The sequence below is a fragment of the Zosterops lateralis genome, assembly GCF_965231275.1.
Source record: "Zosterops lateralis genome assembly, chromosome: 6".
Classification (NCBI taxonomy): Eukaryota; Metazoa; Chordata; class Aves; order Passeriformes; family Zosteropidae; genus Zosterops; species Zosterops lateralis.
Genome location: NC_139761.1, coordinates 16,415,622 through 16,427,851, shown reverse-complemented (window position 1 = coordinate 16,427,851; position 12,230 = coordinate 16,415,622). Strand labels below are relative to the sequence as shown.

Below are 12,230 nucleotides of genomic sequence, written 5' to 3'. Positions count from 1 at the left end.
GCAGCTCAGCTTGCCGGTAACAGTTATATGAGTGTTCACTATGGAGTAAATAGCACATTTCTTTACATATATCCATGACTACTGTGGTCCTACCAGAAAACTCTAGTAGTTGCATGTGTTTTTCAAACACCACTCTCTGATGGGTGGAATTATATTAATTTCTGCTGACATCCATCACTGAGGTGTTGTATGATGATCAAAGTGACCAGGTCACCACAGAAAGTTGAGCAGTGGGGCTGCCTGTGTGTAGAAGGAGGAGGGAAATAAAGGCAAACTGAGAGTGCAACCATTCCTAAAATACACACTGAGTTAGTCCCCTCTGGCTGCTGTAAAGTCTGAGCTCAGTGTGCCATAAATTTTCTGAAATCCTCTGTAGGCAGTAGTGGAAAACAGCTTACGCCCAGGACTCCCAGGCTCTGGGTTTGGGCTGTGTGCATACATTTGGGTTTGTGTATTTTTACTCACAAGGCCTCTCCTTTCCCACTCCCTGGAGCTGGCTTGGCACAATGCCATGCTCTGCAGAAATACAGGATCTAACTTACAAGTTAGCTCATTTTATTGCTAGAGGAGAGTACAGTACTTTGTCTCAGTTAATATATCCCACTTCTTGGAGACTTATATTCTGTTTATGTTAAGTTTTCTGAACTTTTTTCTCTGTCCATTATCTGTGTATTGCCTGTGTGTTATTTAGGAGGAAAGAGGGAGAAATGACAATGGGGAAATTGAGGACAAAAAGAGGAAAATGTGGGGGTGGGGTGAATGAGAAGGATGAAGATATGAGGAGATTGGAAAACAGCACTGAAGACATCTCTATAAACCCATCATGCTGGTATTCATGGTTTTCTTGAGTGCTAGCAAATCAAAAGAACTGAGCTGTGAACTTTTTTCCAAGTGACAGGGAAAGAACATGGGATAGGAAGTGTTTGAACAATGAAAGCTACACACAGATAATTGTGTTGCCTATTTACGGACTGACCCATGAGAAGAGACTTTATTAATATTCACCTATTTCTCAAGGTCTGATAACATGGTTTTCTGCTACATGAAGTGTTAAGAACTTCTAGTAGTCACCTGGATACCACTGTATTAATTGAGTTTATTAAGTCCCCAGGTAACTTAAAATGTCTATGAAACCTCACTTCTGAGGTTTATCATTTCATTAAGTGCAATTTATTTGGGAATTAGCTCTTCTCGAAGGGGATGGAGTTAAATAGAGACAAAGCACCAGCTTACACATCTGAAGTCTGCACTAGAACTTCTGGAAAGTCTGGAATGCTTGAGTTGCAATCGAGCTTCACTAGCCCAACATGGTCTAGCAGGACTGTCAAAGGAGAACAGAGGTCCAAAGGAAATGAAACAATATGCAATAAGCTCTCAGAAAAAAACCTATTTACACTTATACCTAGAAATGTTAGGTATAATAATTTTCAAAAGTGGACATTCTTAACCTGGAAGCTCAGCCCATTATCTTCATTACTCATATCTTAGATCTTCTTAGGTTTCCTGAGGAAATTACCCTAATTCCTGCCTTGCACAGAAGTGTTTCTCTCTTTTTTAAACCCATTTTATGTCACTAAAGTATGTACTTTCACCCAGAGGGAAACTTCAAAGGGAGAATGGTAGATTGACGTGTACTGCTTTCTTTAAACCCCCCCGTGCAGGAGAGCGGGGCATCAGGCACCTGCAGCGGCCAGGTGAGCTGCTGCGGGCCTGCCTGGCCCTGTCGCACGCCGGCTCCGTGCTCATCACCACGGGCTTCCCCACGCACTTCAGCCACCAGCCGCCCGAGGAGAACGACGGGCCCCCGGGAGCGCTCGCCATCGCAGCCATGCTGCAGGCCTTGGAGAAACAGGTTGCCATAGTTACAGACCACAGAGCCATGGAGCTGAATAAAAGGATTATTGAAGAAGCTGTTCAACTAGGTAAGAGACATGGGGTTTTCAGTTCTTATCTTGCTAATTTGAGCCAAGGTTTGCTTCAGTTTTAATCCGTCACTTAGTACGGCACTTTTTTTTTCTTTTTTTTTTTTCCCCAGAGAATGAATCAGAATTCATCCTCTAAGCTCTGCTCATCATTGCTATGATGGCATTTTGTTAACCCAGCTGGCATCAAGTTAATGTGTACATATCTGGCTACTGATTCTGGATGAGTTGCTTGTGATAAATTCTGGATGTCTGTTCTTATTCTTGTAGACCTGTTTTCTACCACGAGGTCCCATTTAACAATATTTACATCTAAACAAGTTTAATTTAAAGTAAGGGTATAGGGAGCTCATCAAGAACTGTGTAAAGACATTGAATTCTTACTGTTCTAGCAAGTTTGCTTTCTTATTTTTTTAAAGTTACTCTAAGATACATTAAAAGAAAATAAAAGGTGTGTAGTATCTGAATTGCATTTTGTTTTCCTGTAGGAATCCTGAAGAAACCCATCCCTCTACTGAGTTATCAAAGGGAAAGTGCTGATTCAGCTTTAATGTTTTTGTGTGAGAATGGGAATCCTGGAAGACCTAGGTACGTGTATTCAGTTTTTGAGAACAGGTTTTGAGAGGTGTTTTCACACCTCTACTGTGAAAAATTATAATAAAAACAAGGACCATGGTCTAAGAAAGCGCAGTGGCTGCAAGTAAATCCTTAAGACTTTGAATGCAAAGAACAAACTTTGAAGCCAAACACTGTTATTGGAGCATACACAGAGTTCATAATTTGACATTATTCTGCAATTATGCACTTATGGAGTACAAAAAAGAAACAATTCTTCATATATAAGTAGTTCTTTTCCTTCAAAAAAATTTCAGAAGATTTTCAGCTGTTGTTCTATAAATATATATACACACACACTGTATTATTTTACAATTTTTAAATCAGTGAGAAGATCAAAAAGTATTATGTCAAAGTGAAAAGTATTATGTCAGTGAAAAGGCTAAGAAAAGAGCTAGGGAAAGTGTGCATTTTCTAGAGCTTTAGCTCTAGTCTGACAGCTAGGGAATCTGATCTGACTTAATAAAATGTCATGTGTTTGTAATGGTGTGATCAGGGTTAATGCACTGGGGAAATTGCTAAGTTGCTGTATGCTCATTTCATTACTTAGCATGCAACTCAAATTTCCTTGAAGTAGGCATACATTGCTCGTTTTTATTGATCTTTCCTTGTAAAGCATTTTAATGTAGTTGCCCTCAGTTTGCATTCTTTAATAAAAAAGTCTTTCACCCTGGTACTTGTTTATTAACGTATTGAATTCCCAATTCTTCCACAGGTCAGTGTGTACTGTAATAGTATGCATGATACTGTCTTCATTTTTTTATGTGTTGTTTTAAAAATGTCTTTTATATCTATGCTTAATAAAAGTACAGACAGATTCTATTTAAATTGGTCCCTTAGTCCCAAAAAGCTGAAGTAAATATTTTTTTTAAGTAGACAATTAACCTGCTAAAGGTCTCTGGAATCACTGTAGGTACCCACCCACAAAAACATTAAGTAATTCAGCAGAATTAGTAACCTCTCGACAGTAAAACTGGAGAAACAGAAGCAAAATAACTTAATTCTAACATTCAGTGGCAGAACTGAGTACTATAGTTCTACTTAAAATGTAGGACAGCTGCAGTACATCTGTCTACTTTCATAAGCAGCAAAACAGCCATAGACTTACAGAATAAATCCCCCAAATCTAAAGACCCAAACCCAAACATTGCCTAACTAGAAACAGATTAATATTTGCCAAGCAATGTACTTTAAGCAGAGAATATGTTTGCACTTACAAGGATTTAGATGATCATTAATTTTCCACTTTTTTGTTTTCTTTGAATACACTTACAGAGACTAATATTTTACAAGATACTTGAATGTGAAACAGAGCCAGGTCAGATGGCTGATCCAAAGGATTGCTGGCTAGGAGGATTGCAGGAACTTCTCCATTTCTTGGTAGCAAATATGGCTTGGGGAAGCTGCGCTAAAGCTATTAAAAAAACCCATAGACAACTACATTCAGAAATAACAAAACTGTATCCAAGTTTTACCTTGAATCCCAAAGTAGAACCAAGCACAAGCAACCAACAGAAGAATTCTTCATGTGAAAATCACAGCTTTGATTTCTCCCCTCTGTTTCTTCACTCACCTCTAACCAGATTTGATCACCTGGTAGCAATAGAGCGTGCTGGGATGGCTGCTGATGGCAATTATTACAATGCCAGGAAAGCTAACATTAAACATCTCGTGGATCCCATAGATGAACTATTTTTAGCTGCACAAACCATTCCAGGAGTCACAACAACAGGTAGGTGTCAGTTTGTGTGATATTCTCAGAAGCAAGAGAAGCACAAAGCAGGAGCTCTTACTGGTAGTGAAGGGGAGCAGGAAGCAGGTGCTGAGTGGCTGCTTTCAGGCTGCAGCTGTTTGTTGTGATTGGAAAAATTACAAGTCTCTGTTGAAGGATTCTTACAGCCAAAAAAAAAAAAAACCCTAAAACCAAAAAAGATTTTATTTCAAATATATTTAAGGGCAAAACAGCAAAAAGTCAGGCCCAGATGTATTACCCATACATTAGTCTATGTGCATACACTCTAACTGGAGTTTTTGATAGTGACTTTATTCTGGTTTTTTTGTGTTGAAGGCAACACAGAACATAAATGGTTGTTGGATGATAATGTTACTTATTAAAGTATTGGTTTTATGATTGTTACACCTAAGTTAAAACAGCAGTCTGGATAGAATCTTTGTTTATATTGTCTTTGGCAATACATGCCTTTAAGCAGGGATTACATATTTGCATCTATTAAAATAGTGCCTTCTCCAAGAAAATATGTGTAAGCAGTAAGAATCTTTAAAGGAATGCCTTGTCCTTCCCACCAAAACAACATTAGCCTTTGCTAATACCTCTAATGAGAATGCTTTTGTCAACATGCTGCTCCTCTCTTTAGGCACTAAACTTTTTGTTCTTGAAAACTTATTTGTATCTGGTTTTGAAAAAATATGCCATAGACCATTGTATAATATCCTTGTACAATCAAATGCTTCCTGCTACCATGTGTGGCCCAAATGAGAGTTTTAGAGGTATATAATCTCTGTAAATATTAAAATTAAATTAGAAATAACTACCCATGCCAGAGTGATTTCTGTCACATCAGAACACGTCTGCTGATTTAGCTTTTTTTGTTCTTGTAGTGCTGTGGGCTTGCTCCTAAGTCTTACCGAAAGCATGGGAACTTTGGCTTCTCAGTCTTGTTGTTTTTCAAATGTTTCCACAGAATTTTGAGAGCTTCTGCAGAGATAATGCGTAGTCTAATTTCACTTTATTGGTATATTGGTAATTTAAAAGCTGTGTAGAAGAGGACTTCACTGATTATTTTTTTTCTTATTGTAAAATTTGCAATACTTTGTATTTAGATTTAATTTGGCTTTTTCCTATTCATAAGATGTACCTTCCAACATTCAAAAGGAAGCACTCTAGATGGCACTGTCTTGGCAATCTCAAAAGAAGACAAAGATTGAACAACTATAGGAAAAGCTCTGTTTTGTAAAGATGTCTAGCAAAATGCCTCAGAGCTTTATCTACTGCTGTTAGTTTCAACTCCTGTCCCTGATTTTAGGTTGTTGATACAAGAATTTGATCTCTCCAGATACTTACATAACATCAGAACCTGATTCCTTTTGTAAAAATACCATAATCTATTCAAATATCTCCAACAGCAGCTCAAAGTATATCATTCATTTGCTGGAGTTTGGAATGTTCTGCCAGCTGAGAATTTGAATCTATTCAGCAGAATGTAGTTTGTTTCAAACATTCTCTGGATATTCAAATATACTATGAAATGTCATTAATAAAAAATACCACAGGCTTGTGAAAAAGATGAAAAACAGTTACTCACATTCACTATATCTTGGTGCTGTGAACTTTCTCTAAAGAGATTTCTGCATAGAAAATGGTTTAACAAGTCAGAGGCTTCAAAAGACAATGAAGGGATCTCTTCTGATCTCCCATGGCATTTGTGTACAAGGATATTCTGCTCTGGAGAACTGAGACCCTACAGGAAAATTGTTTCTCACACTGTCTGTTACCTAGTTAACATCTCTTGTCTTGCTTATCACACTAACTTTTGGTGTCTGTTATTTTAATTTGGTATCAATTTCTTGGCTTGGATGTGGGGTTTTTCAACGTGTTTCCGAGAAGCATAGTTTAACTTAGCCACTGTGGCCTTTGTGTTTTGTCTGCTAGCAATGTGTTGCTACTGATGAGGATAATTTTTTTTCTACTGGGGCTGTCTTCAACTTTCTTTATGGTCAGTAGGAATTTGGAGGCATATGACTAGTTTCAAAATAAATGCAAATATTGTACAGAATTAGGGTGGAGTACTTATAGGAATAACCTTATGGCTAGAATACCAGAAAGATCAAGTTTTCAGCCTACTGAAGTTCTTTATATAGTGTGCTTCATGGCAAAAAGCACTGTGTCAGTAGGTGGAGAGGGGAAACATTAGAACATTTGTTACATGCTGATTAATTGCTGTCAAGTGTTGCATTTAAAACAAGACCTGTGTTTTTTGGTTTTTTAAAAAAATCAGATCTGGTAGTTTGACCACAGACAAAGCATAAGCAATGCCTGCAATTGTGTGGGTACTGACATCCTAAAAACTCAGGGAGTGAGGAGCCTTGACAAATTCACAGAGTAAGAAGACATGAAAGGCTGAGTTTGGAAGGGACTCATTTTCCACATAAGACTGAAATAAAAGATTAAGAGATGTTACTGGAACCACGTATTATTTTTTTTCAGCTGTCATACAATTGACATAGCTATATGCTATTTATGTAGGAGCTAATTAAAAGCTTTCCAAAGTACTGCATGAAAATTGGGGTCACACATTTTCCTTTCACACAGAAGATTTTTAGCACAGAAGACTGATGGGTCCTGCATATTTCATGAATGTAGTTTCAGAAAACAATGTAGTCAGTGGGAACTTGCATGGAAGATCCAGCAGAACTATTTTTCCTTTGCCTGGAAAGAAATTGGGCCTTTAGAAGAGGATTCATCTTGCCTATTTTCAGACATCTATATTTGAGATGTCTGCCTTGGGGTGAGATGAACTGAATGTGTGAAGGGAGTGTTTCTTTCTTTAAAAGCAGTGCAGCTGACTGGCTCCTGTGTGGATGGCTGCCTTTGCACAGGTGAATTTCCCTCTGGAGATTTACAGTAAAATACAGTTCTCTGGCAATGTGTGGAGGAAGAAGAAAACAGATGGGACAGGAGACTTCAGTGGGGTGTTCTCTTCCTCACATTTGTGTCACACAAATGGGATCTATCCACAGCAGTAGATGTGCTAATTGTGCAGCCATCCTGGTGACAGGACTCCTGCAAAGACAGGAAAGCAAAGCAAGACTGATAGAAAAAGCCCTGAGGAATGGATATAGTTCAGTTAAAGAAACTGTTGGTTATCTTCATGGGACAAGGATTCATCTTAGCCTTATTAAAGAATATTAAGAACAAAAATTTTAATTTCGAGTATAAGAGAAATAAAAACATTGTGTTTGATTCTTACAAAGCAGTAGAACTTCCGTATTTATATACGAGGATAGAAGCACCAGGATTATATCAATACCTATTTGAAAAATACTACCAATAAAAAGATTTTTGAAAGCACCATTAACTCCCAATGGTGAAATAAATGTGAGCAGATTATTAAAACAGATAAAAAAGAGTAGCTGTTCCATGGCAAATCCTCTTATGTAAGCTACGTGTCACTCAGTTATGCCCCACTTGACTGGATAGACTTAAGGAATCAAATAAAAAATTGCTGCTGAGAAATAACTTTCCATTTCACTTAAAGAAGAAATTTGCTACAGAGACTCATGAGATATTTATGCAGTTACTAAAAGTGTTAAATTTACCAGTTTTCAGGGCTTGAAATGTAAATTATAAATATTGTAATTTCTTTTCTCTAACACATGCTATGCATTAGAGCACAGTCGTATTTCAAATTCAAATCTGATACATCACGGTGAGGACTTGGAGCTCTTCACTGTTCTGTTTCACAGACATGGTCTAGGATTTTTCTGTAAAATTGTCAAATTGGAGAAGTGCCATTCAGACTGACAGATGAAAGAGAAATTTTAATTTCCAACTAAAGAGTAATAATGATTTATTAATAATTATAAATAATAAATATTTTAATATGTTTTAATGTATTGATAAGAGACTAGAGATACTATCCAGCTTTTATATAAACTGCTAGTTTATATATTACACTCATCTCCAGATATCTAAATGGCATCTGACAACTTTATGTCCCAAATATTGGGTTGCCTAGAATTTTCCTGAAATTGCATAGATCCCACTGATTTTACTAAAATCACTAAGACAAATACACAATATTTCTATTTGTGTGGCAAAAATCAAGGTCCCACATGCAGTATATAAGAAAATTTAAAAAAATAAAGTTACTATTTTTTGGTAAGTGACTATGGAAAATGAAATCAGTAATAGGATAGAGGTCGGGGCTCTTTGTGTACTGTGGCACATTAGTGATCTGTAGCAAACAGAGGAGTGCAGTTAGGCCTGCTTCTGCCCAGATCCTTATGGATATTTTTGCTTGTCTTTCTGCAATAATTGTTATTTCTATTCTGTTTTTTTTTAATTAAAGGTTGTAACAAGCCAAAGTTTTCCATGCTTGCTTTATCATAAAAATATCGTGCTGGCTGATTTCTCAGGTTGATTTGGGTTTAATTTTCTATCTTCTTTCTCTATTTATGCTGATGTACTTGTGATAACACATTATATATAACACTCATGTAAGGCCTTCCACAAGCAAAGTTTACTGTCTTGATTCTGTCTGCAGTTCACAACCACTTGATAATTTTGATTTCTTTTGCATACACGCAATGTACAGTGTATATTGCACGTATAAACTTAGAGGCTGGCATGTAATAGATGATGCTTTCAACTATTTCATTCATAGTCTTCTGTTTTTAGGTGCTGTGGATGAAAAAGGATAAACCATCTCATATGGAGCTATGAACTATCACAGCAACTGTGGGGAACAAACTGGATGTTTTCTAAAGGGATTGTCAGTTATATGCTGTGTTCATACTAATTTTGTCTTTTCCCTTTTATAAAGGTGTTGGAGATGGAGGAAATGAATTAGGAATGGGCAAAGTAAAAGATGCTGTAAAGAAGCACATAAAAAATGGAGATGTTATAGCTTGTGATGTTGAAGCTGATTTTACTGTTGTAGCTGGTAAGGGATTTTTGATGGGGTGGGAGAGCAAGTGATGTTTGAGAATAGAACTGACAAGGAAACATTTGTCTTTCCAAGTAATTTTTGCTGGCCCTTTCCAAGTCATCCTCAGCAAACTGATCTATCTCTGTTTTATGTACATTTTCTGAAGAGTTCAGTGCCTGTTGCTCCAGAAGAACTGACTGAAAATTGAGAATGTTCCATGAACAAAGTGCACTTAATTGAAAATAGTTGGGCAAATCCTGAGTATTCTTGAAAAATCATGCATTATCTAAAATCATAGAACCATAGAATCCTACAGTGGTTTGGATTGGAAGGGACCTTGAAGATCATCCAGTTCCTCTTCCCCCTGCCATGGGCAGGAAACCTTTCACTAGACCAGGTTACTCAATAACAGATATTAATAAGGAAGACTGCAGAAGTGATCTGTGTGGGAATTGAAATGTCTGTGCACATACAAATTTTCAGTATAATTAATAAACTTCTGTTTAGAGTGTGCACCTATCAGGCATAAATTAGTCATATTGTCCCTTTACAAAGAGATAAGTTATTTCTATAATCACTCAAGGACAAATGTATGTTCTTGATGTTCAACAAAAGTCGAATGTTGTAGTTAAAATTCTCTTTCACACCAGCACAAAATAAAATTCACAGTGAGAGAGTTGTTCAGCAAGGACCAACCTGTGAACTGGATGGTCCGTACTGACCTCGGGCTCAGGTTTCTCTGTTCCTAAGGCAGGAATCTCTGACACACTCTGGACAGTAAGCAGCAATTTGTGCTCTTTGCAGGGGTCTCTAACTGGGGTGGCTACGCCATCGCCTGTGGCCTGCACGTGCTGCGCTGCTGTGAGCTCCATGACCGCTACCTGCGCAGAGCCGTCGGCTTTCCGCGCACACCCAGCAAGAGCCTCTGGCTGCCGGTGCTGCCCTCCGTCACCAAGGTAATCCCTGTGCCGGGGCTCGGGACCTGCTCCTGGCAGGGAGCTGCAAGTGGCCACCAGCTGCTCAGTCCTGCCTGCCCCCGTTCAATAGCTCACCTTCACAAGGTCTTTGGGGCCTTTTGGGATTCCTTGTGAAGGAGCAGCCACACTGTCCTTAGACTGTTTTCCACAAAGGATTCAAGACAGATTGCAAATAAAACTCCTCCAATATGAATGTAGTCATGTCTTGTAGCTTCAAGCAGAAGACAGGCTACAGTTTTATAGGCAATGCGAGAAATCCTTGTATTGAGATACAGTGATTAAAATTCCGTTTGCTTCCTTAGCATCATTCATGTTTTTATAACTCTCTCTTGTAATGTCCTTTAGATGTCTGCTTCCAAAATCAAAAGTCAAAGTTCTTATGCAGTAGCCACTCTATACTTCTGATCTTTGTACTTACTACTGATTTTCCACCTTTCCTGGTTTGCTGGAACATTTCTATAATTAATTTTTGATGTTTCTAAATTAAAGTTGGAGAAAAACTTGTACATGAATATTTTTAAATGTGTTTTGACTAATGCAGCTCTTACAGTACAGTGTGATATTCTGGGAATGCAAAGGTTTCAGACTGAGAAGTAAAATAACAGAGAGGGGTGAGAAATGACTGTGATCTGTGCTCATCCTGCTAAGCACGTGCCTCTATTTTTAACTTGGTTGTGGTTAAAAAAAAAAAAATATATATATATCTGTCTATACACACACACACGCACACTCTTAATGACTAAATAAGGTTTGTTCCACGACTTTGCAATAAATTAGAAACTTCAAAATTCAGCTTCATTAGCAGAGTACCTCTACAGAGATTTGAACAAACCCATTAAGTGTGTGCCCTCCAAGAATGCTAAGAAAAATGCAATCCATCTACCATAGCTACTGCCCAAAACAAAGAAGTTTTTCTCCTGAGATGACAGGACATTTTGCATGAAATTCCAACAAAGCACCTTTTAAGTATTTCAGAGTAGATCTCACTAATTTATTTTTTTAAATCTTGCTATCTCAGTTTTTCATCTAAAGGTCATAAAACTGAAACTGATCCCAACACTTGGCATAGCCATATAGCTTAACAAAGCTTATATGGCCCTTTTCAGCACAGTCTTTTTGTAAAATAGATTAATTGCTTTTCTGTTTCCAATGTTTTTTCCAGTTGCATCTACTGGTTTTTGACCTTTAAATGAATGCATCCTGAAATGACAATGATCAAAATTCCTGGTAATGAGATACTGTAATTAAATGTTATATTGTGTACAGGAAAACCTTTTTGTTTTTGTTTTACTAAGCTATACAGCTGGGAATATTAATGATCCAATAATGGGCTACTGAAAGTGCAATACTAAAATCTGAGATAAAATTAATGGAAACAGTTTTGTGGAGGAGAGAAAATGACAAAATGTCTGACAAGAAAATATGATATCTTTAATTATAAATCACACAACAATGAACAGTGCAGAAGATTGAATACATTAGTATTCACGTACTCCATTAGTATTAAAAAATCAGACCATTTATATTTATATGGCTACTTTCTGCAATATTCAGCTTTATTTAATGCTATAATAATTACCCTAGTGAGATAAAGGGCAACACCACACAGATCCATCTCAGTGTTTATATTTGTGATTGTAATTGGAAAGGGGACATTTGAAGGAGTCCCTTAGCACCAGACAGCTTTCTTATAATGTGCTTTATTTTACTTCAAAAAATGGCACTTCCATGAATGCTGTAGTGTCGCCCTGATTTTCAGACTTCTGGTTTGTTTTTACATTCTTGTATTTGAGTTCTCACGAATGAAACATAAACAAAGGAGATTGTTTTCGCACTCCTGTCTATGGTGGACTGCTGGTTTGACCATTGGGGTCAGAGGGGTGTTCCTCTTCTCCCCTAGTCCTGGACCAAATCCCAAAAACTAAATAAGTTGAAATTCCCAAAATAAAGTCCTTCTTTTCTCGCTCTCATGCAGACATGTGAGTTTGGTTCTTTTTGTGTCATGCTTGTGACACTGTAGGTCATAATTACTAAGTGAAAACTTCCCC

General features: G+C 37.4%; 1 protein-coding gene across 4 annotated transcripts in view; it reads left to right on the top strand.

Moving 5' to 3' along the window:
- DGLUCY (D-glutamate cyclase) overlaps positions 1–12,230 on the top strand; it is a 48,002-nt gene that overhangs the window by 32,056 nt on the left and 3,716 nt on the right. For all 4 annotated transcript variants that reach the window (XM_083863124.1, XM_083863125.1, XM_083863126.1 and 1 more), the window contains 5 exons: positions 1,662–1,922; positions 2,411–2,510; positions 4,121–4,269; positions 9,101–9,220; positions 10,010–10,161. In XM_083863124.1, coding sequence (XP_083719250.1) covers positions 1,662–1,922; positions 2,411–2,510; positions 4,121–4,269; positions 9,101–9,220; positions 10,010–10,161 — 782 coding nt within the window. The remainder of the gene's footprint in view (positions 1–1,661; positions 1,923–2,410; positions 2,511–4,120; positions 4,270–9,100; positions 9,221–10,009; positions 10,162–12,230) is intronic.